Source organism: Carcharodon carcharias, chromosome 12, assembly GCF_017639515.1.
Source record: "Carcharodon carcharias isolate sCarCar2 chromosome 12, sCarCar2.pri, whole genome shotgun sequence".
Classification (NCBI taxonomy): Eukaryota; Metazoa; Chordata; class Chondrichthyes; order Lamniformes; family Lamnidae; genus Carcharodon; species Carcharodon carcharias.
The window spans coordinates 106161050-106176549 of record NC_054478.1 but is presented as its reverse complement, the minus strand read 5'-3'; the positions used below and the strand labels follow the sequence as shown (position 1 = coordinate 106176549).

Genomic DNA, 15500 nt, shown 5'->3' with positions numbered 1-15500 from the left:
CAAGGCTTTTTCCTCCAAATTCTCTTGCGTTTTATCTGACTTTTTACCCCTTTCAAGAGATCCATGGTGTGCAAAGTCCATATATATAATGCACAAGGCATTACAATTTTGTGGAACAGGCCGATGGACCATCTCCAGTATGTCATTGTTCAGTTGTTATTTCCCACAAATTTTCTACCTGTGTGTTCAGTTTTACTCTGGCATTACCACTTTGTTAGGAAAGATGGGAAGGCCAGCCCCACATAAATCTTCAACAACAACAAACAATGTCAAGGACACCCACTGATTGATTATTGCATTTGTATGATACAAGAAAACCACTCTCTCTGATTCTTCCAGCTGACAACATCAACAAGACTGGAGTATACTCCTAGATGAGAAACACAACTGCTAATGTCTGTTTCAAGGTCTAGTTCAAGATTTGATCACCGAGCATACAATCCAATTAGCATTGCAGCTGTGAGGCCATAAGAGGAAAAATCTTCTTGACATGTGTACACCTCACTTGGAAACCTATGGTTTTCATTTCATTATTGTTTATATTTTTTCTCTCTTGAGTAATCGTGACTAAATGCGTACTCCTCTGAGGAAACCATTTATTTTTAAACTTCATACACGTGCAAGGTCAACTTTTGCAACTTTGCAAACATCCATTTTGAATTAGACAATATCTGCAAAAAGAGTTAATGCAATTTATTTTCCATTTTGAATTTCTTCCTCTCCTCTCCACTCTTGAAGACATTTACTGAAATTTGTTTCAGCCTCAGCCAATTCACTATTTATTACTGTGTGGGGCTTGACAGTGAGCAGGCTATTTCACTGGATGCACTAAAACTGGATATTAATTTTGTAATAACTTCTTGCAGTGGGTAACCCTGTCCAAATTTACTACACCAAAGTCTTGGCTGAGGCAGGGTAACCTAGCAGCAACTGAACACCAACCAAGGATCTTTCTGGTTCTTGTATGGCTCAAGCAGTCACTGGAAAAACTTGGGGCAGAATTTTTCCGTCAGCGAGCAGGGGGTGGGGCCTGCTCGCCGACACGTAAAATGACACGGGATGACGTCAGGCAGAACCCCCGACATCATCCCGCCCCATTTAAATTTTCAGGAAGGCGGGGGCGCAACAAAATCAGCTGCGGGCCCGCCGATCTGTCAATGGCCAATTGAGGCCATTGACAGGGTCATTTAAACAATTAAAGGACCTGCCTGTCCAACCTTAAGGTTGGAGGGCAGGCCAGGAGCCCCAGAGGCAAATAGAGAAAACATGAAATCACATCCAGTGGCCGGATGAGGTTTCATGCAGGGTTTTAAACATTTTAATAAAGTTATTCTGTAAATTATGAATATGCCCCTTCTCATGTGACATTGTCCCATGACGGGGATATGTTAGGGAATTTTTTTTTCTATTTTTAATATTTTTCAAAGTGGAAGTGATCTCCCTGAGGCAGCACTTAGCCTCAGGGAGCTGTGCGCTCTTTTGTGCGCATGAGCGAAAGAGTGCACTCTCGCTTTTAGGGAATCCCCCCGCCCGCACAGGAAGCCAGACATCACGCTGGGTGGGCCTTAATTGGCCCGCCCACGTAAAATGGCGGTGCAGCCCGTTTCTCCAGCGGGGATTGGCTCCCCGCCCGCCGGAGATTGGGTCAGGCCCGCCCACCCAACAGGCAGATAATTCTGCCCTTGGTAAGGCATTGAGGGATATGAAAATTTCACAGGATAACTAGGCACTTGAAAACAAAAAGGATGCACAGCATTGTCAAATAGTACTTTCCTCTCAACATTTCAAAGAAATAACTAAAAGTTTTCATTTTGTCACAATTTGTGTTTGTCACTATGGTTATATTCCTCAAGGAGTTACTCTAGTAAACTAAATTTTACTTTGGTAAAGCCATTTTGTAGTGCTAAGAATTAATATTTGATATCTTCTTATTACAGAATCCAAGCTCAACTTCGTTCCTCAGCTGTTTCCAGAGTGAGTCAGTACCTGTAGGACATTTCAGGATACAATTTTGAAACAAGTCCTTAACTTATATATGAACAGTTTTTTAAAAATAAAAGTAGTATTTATATACAATGGCCTCACAGCAGAAAAAAATACTATGCATAACAAAAATGTACAGTAGAATATTTTTGTTCATATTAAAATGTATTTAAAAAGCTGATATATGTATAATTTAACAATGAAAAATGTAAAGAAAAATGTGTGCCAATTGTGATTTTGTCAGTTCCTGCTCTCTTCCTTTATTTTAAGTGAGCTACAAATGCAGGTTTAAGGGCAAGTTATAGGAATATTAGCAATATCACTTTAATGTGTTTTTCCTTGAATTATTTTATTGCGGTATATACCATAAAATTTGTTCCTTTAAATACTAAGTATTGTACTTTCTAAAGGCTTTCTTGGTATCTTCGGTATCATCCATGGGGATAAATTGGCGGTTAACTACAAGCAGTAATTTTGACTCCATAATCAAGCTACTGGGGCTGGTTTTGGAATTATGTAAGCTTTTATTCTACTATCTGTTTTCTTTCTTCTGTATTTCCCGAAGACTTTGTTTGGATTTCATCTCTGCACTTCCACTTCCTGACTTGCTCAGTCCACATGAGATACAAGCAGTTTGGATTTGCTTCATATTCTCCAGCACTTCATTCTTAGCATTTTTCAGTAAATCACCCTGCCCCTGCATATGTAAAAAAGGACTATGATTATATCCATTCACTAATATTTTAACATGCTTACAAACATGATCATCTTCCAAATTCACTTTAAACAGCAGCCAATAATGCAGTTAAATCCCAACCAAATTGTTAAATGTGTATTGGCCAAAATTTATAGAAAATAAGACACATGAGGGAAAAAAGGAAGATTGTAATTATAGTTTTCTGTGAAAATTACTTGCTTCTTGTTATTTTGTAATCAAACAAAACTTATGAACACTTAGATGAAACTCCTCACTCAACAAGAATCCAATGACATATATCACCAAAAATGTCTTGGCTCAGAGTGCAAAGAAACATATGACTGTGAAAAAACTGCGAACGTTTATTAATTTCAAAATGTTTATAACAGTTGCTAAAAACAGGAGCTGAAGTTCCAATACACACTATTCTTGTCACTCTGATTGATTAACGTGTTTACACCAATTCCCTGTGTGCTATTAGAACAAAATAGTTAATTTACTTAAACAAGTTAACAACTTAGTTAAAATAGCATACATAGGAATTTGACACAAATATGCCCAGTGATGTAAAATAGCACATGTAGGATTTCAATGTCCAATGTTATGTAGATATTGTGTGGATTACTGATGTATTAAAAGCTTGTTATAACGCTTATATCCTAATGATATCACTGAGGTGGCAGTTTGTGACTGTCAGCCAACAGTGAAGGAAAACTGGCTGAGAACGGAACTCTTGCACAGCTCTCAATTACACTTTCTGAAAGACAAACAAGAAGCAGTGTCATTTTTCAGTCTTCTTCCGTGTGGCTGGGCCAGCAAAAAGAAATTCTATAGTTGAGAGATTTTCTTCATGACTTAGGTCTGCCTCTATATCCTTGCAGGCACACTGCTGACCTCAGTATAGTAGTATGGTTCTGGTGGGATTGGCATGAGTTCTTAACTATTTAGAACTGATTTATACAGGTACACAAAAATCAGCCCCACAGTAACCAATGGTAAAAGAAACAGTTTGTATTCATAAACTTCTGGATTTTTTCAGTAATTATTTTTGTGCTCATTAAGGCCAGGAATGTTCAATGCTACGGAATAGAAATTTCTACTTTAGCCATTCATGTTAACAAAATGCACCACTAGGTCATGTAAAGTGTGTACAGACGTCAAGTAATGCTCCCTTTTCTCTGCTACGATAATATTCATCAGCCCCGCCTTAAAAAAGCAGCTGATCCTGTAACAATTAGAAATAATGGCCCAAATCTTCTGGTCAGAGCTTGAACAGCTGCACCCAACACTGATCAGACAGAAAGCCGGTTACTTTTGAAAAGGCCAAACTGGAATGGAGCATCCAGATGAACTCCCTCTGTGCAGGAATTATGTAGAGATCTGCAAAGAGGGTCAGCACTGAAGATTCACCCCCTTTTTAAGGCACTAGCTGCAGCCCTCTTTTTTTTTATTCATTCATGGGATGTGGGCATCGCTGGCCAGGCCAGCACTTATTGCCCATTCCTAATTGGTCATGAGAAGATGTTGGTGAGCTGCCTTCAGTCAATGTGGTGTAGGTACACCCACAGTGCTGTTATGGAGGGAGCTCCAGGATTTTGACCTAGCGACAGTGAAGGAGTCTGCTAAGTATTTACAGGTCCAGTCTTTTAATGAATGAGTGTGGGTTAGTGAATGTATAAGTGAATGAGTGAGTGAATGGGTGGGTGGATGAGTGGGCGAGTGGGTGAATGGGCGGATGGGTGAGTGGGGAGGTGGATGAATGGACGAGTGAATGAATGAGTGGGTGGGTGAGTGAGTGAATGGGTAGATGGGCAGGTGGGTGTATGGGTAAATAGGTGAGGTGGCTAGGTGAGCGTGGTGGTAGATGGCGAGATGATAGGTGGGTGAGTGGGTGAGGTGGGTAGTCAGGTTAGGTAGGCAGGGTGGTCAGGGGGTATTTGGATCATGTTGGGGGAGGTGAGGTGCAATCAGGTCAGGTCGGAGGGTGTAGTTGGGTTGTTGGGTGTTAGTTGGGTCGGTTCGGGGTGGGTAGTCGTGTGGTCAGGGGATCGAGGGAGTAGACAGGTGGTTGGGGGTCTTATTAGCAGTTGGTTGTGTAGTTAAATCTGCCTAACATATCCTGGGCAACTATCCAGGTAGGTCCTGCAGGTTTGTCCAAAGTCACCAACTTTAGCTCAGAGTCAGAGACATTAGTGGTGAGTCCTGTGGAACAGGCAATTGTCCATCAGAAATTAAAACTTCCTGGGCAATTTCCATGTAGGTCCGCGCGTCAGGACTTCTACAGGATCCTAATGTGCATTTTTGGCCATATGTCCAATGTCCGACGATCCGGAGACTGGAAGATTTGGGCCATAATCACTTATGCCAATAAGTTGTGGCCTTTGATCAAAATTTAATGTTTATGGTAAATTTAATTGCATTAAATGTTTATTGTAAACTAAAATTTGTTCCTTCAGTTACATTCATATAATCATTGGAGAAGAATTCATTTGTGTAGCGTCATTTCTAGTGGTGCTACATAGATGATGTTGATTCTCAGGGGGCAGACAGCTCTGTGGGTTGTTACCTGCATGGGTTGCACGATGTTCAGCAATGATAATAATGGGGAAACCTACATGGGCTGTGCAGGTAGTGGCCCGTGGCACTGTCTGTCCCCAGGGAATCAATGTACTCTATGTAGCGCCACTTTGAGATGTTGCCATGCAAACGAGTGTCACCCTTAGAATCCTAAGCACAACAGGAGGTCACTCGGTCTGTCACACTCATGTGAGCTCTTTGAAAGAGCTGATTTAGTCCCATACTCCAGCTTTTCCCCCATGACCTTGCAAATTAGTCCTCTTCTTCAAGTATATGCCCAATTGTCTTTTAAAAGTTCCTATAGAAACTGATTCCACCAATTTTCAGGTCGTGCATTCCAGATCTCAATAACGTTCTGTGTGAAGAAATTTTTTCTCAGAATCTCACAGTGCAGAAAAGGCCCTTCGGCCCATTGAGTCTGTACCAATTCATGAGAAACACCTGACCTACCTACCTAATCCCATTTACTAGCACTTGGCCCATAGCCATGAATGTTATCACATGCCTGGCTAAAAAAGTTTTTCCTCACATCCCCCCTAAACCTCCTGCCCCTCACCTTGAATTTATGTCCCCTCATGACTGACCCTTCAACTAAGGGGAACAGCTGCTCCCTATCCATCCTGTCCATGCCCCTCATAATCTTGTACACCTCAATCAGGTCGCCCTTCAGTCTTCTCTGCTCTAACCAAAACAACCCAAGTCTATCCAACCTCTCTTCATAACTTAAATGTTTCATCCCAGGCAACATCCTGGTGAATCTTCTCTGCACCCACTCCTGTGCAATCACATCCTTCCTATAATGTGGCGGCCAGAACTGCACACAGTACTCCAGCTGTGGCCTCACCAAGGTTCCATACAACTCCAACATGACCTCCCTACTTTTGTAATCTATGCCTTGATTGATAAAGGCAAGTGTCCCATATGCCTTTTTCACCACCCCACTAACATGCCCCTCCGCCTTCAAAGATCTATGGACACACACGCCAAGGTCCCTTTGTTCCTCAGAACTTCCTAATGTCATGCCGTTCATTGAATACTTCCTTGTCAAATTACTCCTTCCAAAGTGTATCAGCTCACACTTTTCAGGGTTAAATTCCATCTGTCACTTATCTGCCCATTTGACCATCCCGTCTATATCTTCTTATAGCCCAAGACACTCAACCTCACTATTAACCACCCGGCCAATCTTTGTGTCATCTGCAAACTTACTAATCCTACCCCTGACATAGTCATCTATGTCATTTATATAAATGAAAAGTAATAGGGGATCGAGCACAGATGCCTGTGGTGCACCACTGGACACTGGCTTCCAGTCACTAAAGCATCCTTCTGTCATCGCCCTCTGTCTCCTACAACTAATCCAATTTTGAATCCACCTTATCAAACTACCCTGCATCCCATGTGTACTTGCCTTCTTTATAAGTCTCCCATGTGGGATCGTGTCAAAGGCTTTGCTGAAATCCATATAGACTACATCAACTGCACTACCCTCATCTACACACCTGGTCACCTCCTCAAAAAATTCAAATTTGTTAGGCATGACCTCCCTCTGACAAAGCCATGCTGACTATCCCTGATCAAACCTTGCCTCCCCAAGTGGAGGTAGATTCTCTCCTTCAGAATTTTCTCCAATAGTTTCCCTGCCACTGACATGAGACTCACTGGCCTGTAGTTTCCTGGCTTATCTCTACAACCCTTCTTAAATAGCGGAACCACATGAGTTGTTCTCCAGTCCTCTGGCACCTCCCCCATGGCCAGAGAGGAATTAAAAATTTGGGTCAGAACCCCTGCGATCTCCTCCCTTGCTTCCCTCGGCAGTCTGGGATACAAATCATCCGGACCTGGAGATTTGTCTGCTTTTAAGCCTGCCTACACCTCCAATATCTTGTCACTCCCTATATCAATTAGCTCAAGAACCTTGCAGTCTCTGTCCCCGAGATCGATGCATTCATCCTCATTCTCTTGGGTGAAGACAGATGTGAAGTGTTCATTTAATACTCTAGCAATGTCCTCTGGCTCCAGCCATAGATTGTCCCCTTGGTCCTTTATGGGCCCTACTCTTTCCCTGGTTATCCTCTTCCCATTCATATACTTATGGAATATCTTGGGATTTTCCCTACTTTTACTAGCCAGAGCTTTCTCTTATCCCCTCTTAGCTCTCCTAATTGCTTTCTTAAGCTCCATCCTGCACTTTCTGTACACCACTAATGCCTCTGCTGATTTGCTTCCCTTGTACCTGCTAAAAGCCTCTCTTTTGCTTCTCATCGTAACCTGAATATCTCTGGTCATCCATGGTTCTCTGGGCTTGTTACTCCTTCCTATCACCCAAGAGGGAACATGTTGAGCCTGTACCCTCCCCATTTCCTTTTTGAACGCTGCCCCACTGCTCCTCTGTAGATTTCCCCACAAGTAGCTGTTCGCAGCCTACATTGGCCAGACCCTGTCTTATTTTACTGAAATCCACTCTCCCCCATTCCAAAACATTTTTTGCAACTTATCTATTTCTTTGTCCATAACAAACTTAAACTGAGAACTGTCGGCGTGTCATCAGTCGTCTCAATTTCTCTGCTCCTCTCACCCACTCTAACCTGTCTCTCTCTGAACTTGCTGCACTCTGTTCTCTCAGGTCCAACCCTGACATTGTCATCAAAGATGCTGACAAGGGTGGTGCTGTTGTTGTCTGGCGCACTGACCTCTACCTAGCAGAGGCTGAGCGTCAAGTCGCAGACACTTCCTCCTACCTCCCCCTGGACCATGACCCCACCACTGAACATCAAGCCATTGTTTCCAGGACTGTAACTGACCTCATCTCCTTTGGAGATCTTCCTTCCACAGCTTCCAACCTCATAGTCTCCCAACCTTGGACGGCCCGCTTCTACCTCCTACCCAAAATCCACAAACAGGACTGTCCCGGCAGACCGATCATTTCAGCCTGTTTCTACCCCACAGAACTCATTTCTTGCTATCTTGACTCCATTCTCTTCCCCTTGTCCAGTCCATTCCCACCTACATCCGTGATTCCTCTGACACCCTACATCATGTCAACAAGTTCCAGTTCCCTTGCCCCAGCCGCCTCCTCTTCACCATGGACATCCAATTCCTCTACACCTCCATCCCCCACCGGGCTGGTCTGATGGCTCTCCGCTTCTTCCTTGAACAGAGGCCCGAACAATCCCCATCCACCACTGCTCTCCTCCGTCTGGCTGAACTTGTTCTCTCACTGAACAATTTCTCCTTAAACTCCTCTCACTTCCTCCAAATGAAAGGTGTGGCTATGGGTACCTGCATGGGCCCTAGTTATGCCTGTTTCTTTATGGGGTATGTGGAATATTCCTTGTTCCAGTCCTACTTCAGCCGTCTCCCACAACTCTTTCTCCGGTACATTGATGATTGCTTCGGTGCTGCTTCATGCTCTCGTCTGGACCTGGAAAACTTTATTAATTTTGCTTCCAATTTCCACCCCTCCATCATTTTCACATGGTCCATGTCTGACATTTCCCTTCCCTTCCTTGACCTCTCTGTCTCAATTTCTGGTGATAGACTGTCCACCAATATTCATTACAAGCCTATCAACTCCCACAGCTACCTCGACTACAGCTCCTCACACCCCGCTTCCTGTAAGGACTCCATCACATTCTCTCAGTTCCTTCACCTCTGTCACATCTGTTCTGATGATGCCACTTTCAAAAACAGTTCCTCTGACATGTCTTCCTTCTTCCTTAACCGAGGTTTTCCACCCATAGTGGTTGACAGGGCCCTCAACCGTGTATGGCCCATCTCCCGCACGTCCGCCCTCACACCTTCCTCTCCCTCCCAGAACCATGATAGGGTCCCCCTTGTCCTCACTTATCACCTCACCAGCCTCTCTAGTCAAAGGATCATCCTCCGCCATTTCTGCCAATTCCAGCACGATGCCACCACCAAACACATCTTCCCTTCACCCCCCAGCAACATTCTGCAGGGATCGTTCCCTCCGGGACACCCTGGTCCACTCCTCCATCACCCCCTGCACCTCAACCCCCTCCCATGTCACCTTCCCATGTAATCGCAGAAGGTGCAACACCTGCCCCTTTACTTCCCCTCTCCTCACCGTCCAAGGGCCCAAACACTCCTTTCAAGTGAAGCTGCATTTCACTTGCACTTCCCTCAATTTAGTTTACTGCATTTGCTGCTCCCAACGCAGTTTCCTCCACACTGGAGAGACCAAACACAGACTGGGTGACCGCTTTGCGGAACACCTTTGGTCTGTCCGCAAGCATGACCCAGACCTCCCTGTCACTTGCCATTTCAACACTCCAGCCTGCTCTCATGCCCACATGTCCGTCCTTGGCCTGTTGCAATGTACTTCACTGGAGAAGCTCAATGCAAATTGTAGGAACAGCACCTCATCTTCCAACTAGGCACTTAACAGCCTTCCGGACTGAATATTGAGTTCAACAATTTTAGATCATGAACTCTCTCCTCCATCCCCACCCCCTTTCCGATTCCCCTATTTTCCAATAATTTATATAGATTGTTCTTTTCCCACCTATTTCCGTTATTTTTAAATGTATTTCCATCCATTGTTTTATCTCTACCTTTCAGCCTATTTCGATCCCTTCTCCCCACCCCACCCCCACTAGGGCTATCTGTACTTTGCTCATTCTGCTTTCTACCCTTAATGTCACCTATTAGCACATTCCTTAGATAACATCACCACCTTGAACACCTCTTTGTCCTTTTGTCTATGACATCTTTTGGCAATCTTCACCTATCACAGGTCCTCTATCCAGCTCTACCTGTCCCACCCCCCACTTAAACCAGCTTATATTTCACCTCTTTCTTATTTTTTCTTAGTTCTGTTGAAGAGTCATATGGACTCGAAATGTTAACTGTGTTCCTCTCCGTAGATGCTGTCAGACCTGCTGAGGTTTTCCAGGTATTTTTATTTTTGTTTTTGTTTTAAACTGTACCATGTTGTGGTCACTAGCACTAAAATGCTCACCCACCACCACCTCAGTCACCTGTCTGGTTTCATTCCCCAGAATTAGATCCAGTACTGCGCCATCCCTTGTTGGACCCTCTCCCTAAAAAGTTCTCCCATGCACATTTCAAGAAATCCACTCCATCCAAGCCCTTTACACTATATCTACCCCAATTAATGTTGGTAAAGTTGAAATCACCTAATATAATTTCCCTATTGTTCTTGTTTTTACACACCTCTGTAAATTGTGCACATATTTGCTCCTCAATTTCCTGCTGACTTTCTGGGGGTCTATAATAAATGCTGCCTCTTTTTTATTCCTAAACTCTACCCACAAAACTTCATTCGATGCCCCCTCCAAGATATTATCTCTCCTTACTGCAGGAACTGACTCCTTAACTAATAACGCAATGCCTCCTCCTCTTTTACCCCCTTCTTGTCTTGCCTGATGATTCTATATCCCGGAATGTTGAGCTGCCAGTCCTGCCCCTCCCTCAACCACATCTCAGTGATGGCTACTATATCCCAATTCCACATGTCAATCCTCACCCTTAACTCATCCGTTTTACCTGTAATACTTCTGGCATTAAAGTAGAGGCCATCCAGCCTTGCCTTACTCCCTTGAAACTTAATGCAGCTGTACTCCCTCTGATTTGATTATTTTACTGTATTATGATGTGTCCCTATTCTGCTAACATTCTGTGTCTCCTCCCCCTGCCGAATTAGTTTAAACTCCTCCCAACAGCACTAGAAAACCTGCCCGCAAGGATGTTAGTCCCACTCTGGTTCAGATGTAGACGGTCCTGCTTGTACAGGTCCCATCTTCCCCAGAAACAGCCCCAGTGATCCAGGAATCTAAAACCCTCCCTCCTGCCCAAACTCTTAAGCCACGTATTCATTTGCGCTATTCTCCTATTTCTGAGCTCGCTAGCACGTGGCCCTACTTAGTCCATCAAACTTTCATAATTATGAATATCTTTATTAGGTCTTCCCTTAACCTGCTCCGCCCCAAGGAAAACAATTCCAACTCTGCAAATCTAGCAACATAAGTGAACTTATTTATTCCTGGTATCATTCTGGTAAACCAACTCTGTATTCTCTTTCAGGCACTGGCTGCCTGTCTAAAATGTGGTGCTCAAAATTGTACACAATATGCCAGTTAAGGTCACACCAGAGATTTGAAAAGGTTTAGCATGACTTCTTTGGTTTTGTATTGAATGCCCCTATATAGTAAGCCAAGTATCTGACATGCTTTCTTAACTACCTTATTAACTTTCAAATATTTGGGAATATGCACCCCGAGCTCCCTCTGTTCTTGCACCTCTCAAAATGGTACCATCTGGATTATACCGCCTCTCCATGTTGCTTCTTCTGAAGAGCACCACTTCACAATTAACTGCATTCAACTCCATCTGCTTCCAGACTATGTCCTGAAGTCTGCTACTATCATTGCTCACTATTTATTATGTTGCCAAGTTTTTCCTGGGTAGTCGGGTTATTTGAGGCCTCAGGAGGGTGGCAGCCCTTTTGCACATTGCCCCAGACCCAGGTAAGGGTCCCATTCTCAGGGTTACAAGCCATGGCTAACTCCAAAACTAGTGAATTTTCAGTGGTGATGGCAGAAAAGTTAGAACCTTGAGGGACAGCGATTGCTTAAAGGTGGACGATCCTTTGGGAAGAAGACTTGAGTTTCCTTTAAGTACATATGAGGAAGGCAATGTGAAACCACTGCATGCATTCTTTTCCCTAGTCATATTGCTCACTAAAGTTGGAAACAGGAGTGTCTTACGAGCAACTCTAAAGGAAAGCACAGGACTGAAAGGTGTGGAGAAATGAGCAGAAGACATAGAATACTGCTACTATAAGAATCGGCTGTAATCTTTGAAACTTCAGGGGGGCCCAACTGTACGTCAAGTTACCACTGTCCCTTAAAGACCTTGCTATTTTATTTTATGAATAAGACTGTTATGAGGTATTTCATAACGTGCCCTTTGAAAGTCCGTATATATACCTACTGCACTATCTTCACCTTCTCCGTAACAAAAGCAAAATACTGTGAATGCTGGAGAGCTGAAATAAGAACAGAAAATGCTGGAAATACTCAGCAGGTCAAGCAGCACCTTTGGAGAAAAAATAGAGTTAACATTTCAGATCGATGACCTTTCATCAGAACCTCTCTGTTACTTCATCAAAGGCCTCTTTGAAGTGATGATTGTGATATTCTCAAAAGCTCCCAATATTCTCTGTATTCAATTAGATGTAACTATACACTTCAAATATGTTTTCCAGAAATCCTTTTAGAATTTCACTGGCTGAATCTTCCGGTCAGTGTGCAGGGGCAGGCCTGACATGCCGATGCGTAAAATGACAAGTGATGACATTGGGTGTGCATCCCGATGTCAGGAGTTGGCTGCACACCCGCTGAAATGTCAACGGCCTATTAAGGCCATTACGAAAGTAATTAAACGCATTAAGAACGTCGCCCGTCCAACCTTAAGGTTGGCCGGCAGCCAAAAAGCCCAAGCAGCCTTCACGTTTTTCAGGAAACCTCATCCATGGGTGGGATGAGGTTTCCTGAAGCTTTTATAAAATCAATAATTTTCCCACCTTCACAAACATGTCCCAACTCATGTGACACTGTCATATGAGGGGACATGTTTAAATCAATTTTTACATCATTTATTAAAATGTTTTATTCTCTATTCAATCTCTCCGAGGCAGCTCCGTGCCTCAGGGAGACTGCTGCACTCATTCGTGCACATGCATGAAAGGGCGCAGGCCCCGACTCTCCCTCCTTAATTGGCCCGCCCATGTAAAATGGCAGCATGCAGCCGATCGTGGGCGGTGATCGGCTCCGCACCCGCCCCCACCCACCATAGGAAAATTCCAGGCCACTATTATAATACTTTATATTGTCACTCATACAACAATTTTACTTTCATACCCTCTGCTGAAATACCCATAAAATTCACCGTAATTCACCCTTGCACCTGCCATCTCGATAAACTGCTTTGATCTGGTTCTGGGGAACTTGGTGGGCCAAGTGGATCAAGTGTAGGTAAAGGAATACTTAGTGAACAGTGATCGTCCTATCATAACATTTAGATTAGCCACGGAAAAGAACAAGGAACAATCTAGAATAAAAATACTTAGTTGGAGAAGGGCCAATTTCAGCGGGATGTGAATGGATCTGTCCCAGGTAAATTGGATTGAAAGATTGTTGGCAGAACTGTAATGGAACAATGGGCTGCCTTTAAAGAGGAAATGGCTCAGATATGGTTGAGGTACATTTCCATGAGGGGAAAAGATAGGGCAAACAAAGCCACAGCTCTTTGGATGACAAAAGAGATGGAGACTAAGATGGAACAAGAAAAGGGTACACATGACAGATGTCAGGTTAATAATACAGGTGAGAACCAGGTTGAATATGGAAAGTTCGGAGGGAAAGTGAAAAAGGAAATAAGAGAGACAAGAGTATGAGAAGCTGGCAGCTAGCATTAAAAGGGAATTCAAAAGTCTTATTATATAGATGTATAAAAAATAAAAGGGTAATAAGAGAAGGGGTGAGGACAGTTAGGGACTGCAAGGAGGATCTATGCATGGAGGCAGAAGTCATTGCTGAGCTGTTAAATGACTACTTTGCATCTATTTTTACCAATGAAGAAAACGCTGCTGTAGTCATAGTGAAAGAGGAGGTAGTTGGCATATTGGATGGGCTAAAAATCGAAAAAGAGAAGGTATTAGAAAGGCTGGCTGTACTCAAAGTTGATAAATCACCAGGGCTGGAGGGAATTATCACAGGATGCTGAGGAAAGTAAGGCTAGAACTTATGGAGGAGCTGGCCATATTTTCCAGTCCTCCTTAGGTACAGGGGTGGTGCCAATGGACTGAAATTGCAAATATTATTGTTCAAAAAAGGGTGTAAGAGGGAATCCAGCAGCTACAGGCCAGTCAGTTTAACTTAGTTGATGAGAAAGATTTTAGAAATGATAATCCAGGATAAAATTAACAGTCACTTGGACACTTGTGGATCAATTAAGGAAACCCCCAGCATGGATCTGTTAAAGGCAAATCATGTATAACTAACCAGATTAAGTTTTTTGATGAGGTAATTGAGAGGGTTGATGAGGGTAACGCAGTTGATGTGCTCTATATGGACTTCAAAAACATTTGATAAAGTAACACATAATTGCTTTGCCAGTAAAGTTGAAGCCCATGGAATAAGAGGGAAAATGGCAACATCAATATGAAGTTGACTGAGTGACAGAAAACAGAGAGTAGTGGTGGACAGATCTTTTTTAGTCTGATGGAAAGTATACAGTGGAGTTCCCCTGGGATCTTACAAGAACCACTACTTATCTTGATATAAGTTAGTGACCTAGACTTGGGTATACAGGGCACAATTTCAAAATTTTTAGATGACACAAGTATTGTGAACGGTGAGGATAGTAATTGACTTCAAGAGGTCAGACAGGCTGGTGGAATGGGCGGACATGCAGCAGATGAAGCTTAATGCAAAGAGGTGTGAGGTAATACATTGTGGTAGGAAGAACAAGCAGAGGCACGATAAGCTAAAGGTTACAATCCAAAGTGGGTACAGGATCAGAGGTACCTGGTGGTATCTGTGCACAAATAATTGAAGGTGGCAGGGCAGGTTGAGAAAAGTTAAAAAGATTTACAGGATCTTCATTTTAGAAATAGTGACATGGAGTACAAAAACCAGGACGTTATGATGAACCTTTACAAAACACTGGTTCAGCCTCAACTAGAGTATTGTGTCCAGTTCAGGGCACTGCACTTAAGGAAAGGTGTGAAGGTTTTAGAGAGGATGCGAAAAGATTTCTGAGAATGGTTCCAGGGAAGAGGTATTCTAGTTATGTGGATAGACTGGAGAAGGTGGGACTGTTCTCTTGAAAGACAAGGTTGAGGGGAAATTTTCTAGAGATCCTCAAAATAACGGGGATCATGACAGGAGATATAGGCCAGGATTTTCCGTTTGGGGGTGGGGGGAGCGGAGCGGGTGCGGACCCGATTGCTGCCCGCGATCGGGTCCGTGCCATCACCTTACACGGGTGGGCCAATTATTTGCCAACTCCCGTGGATAGCGGGAGTGTGTGGGCGGCAGTGGGCGTGCACAGACCGCCAGGTCCAATGGCAACCCGGCAGTCTGTTTAAAAGAAGGCCTGGCAGCCTTTTGTAGGCTGCTCACAATGGCCAGTTCCAGGGTGCACCAGAGGGGTTCAGGTGAGCAGGCCAGGCTGGAGGGAAGGGTAGAGGAGC

At 43.7% G+C, this 15500-nt stretch overlaps 1 protein-coding gene across 2 annotated transcripts in view; it reads right to left on the bottom strand.

Annotated features, from left to right (window-relative positions):
- Nucleotides 1–2471: 2471 nt before the first annotated feature.
- The window catches only part of plcl1 (phospholipase C like 1), a 477974-nt gene continuing 464945 nt past the window's right edge, over nt 2472–15500 (bottom strand). For both annotated transcript variants that reach the window (XM_041201383.1, XM_041201382.1), the window contains one exon: nt 2472–2680. In XM_041201383.1, the coding sequence (XP_041057317.1) occupies nt 2516–2680 (165 nt within the window). In that variant the 3' untranslated portion in view covers nt 2472–2515. The remainder of the gene's footprint in view (nt 2681–15500) is intronic.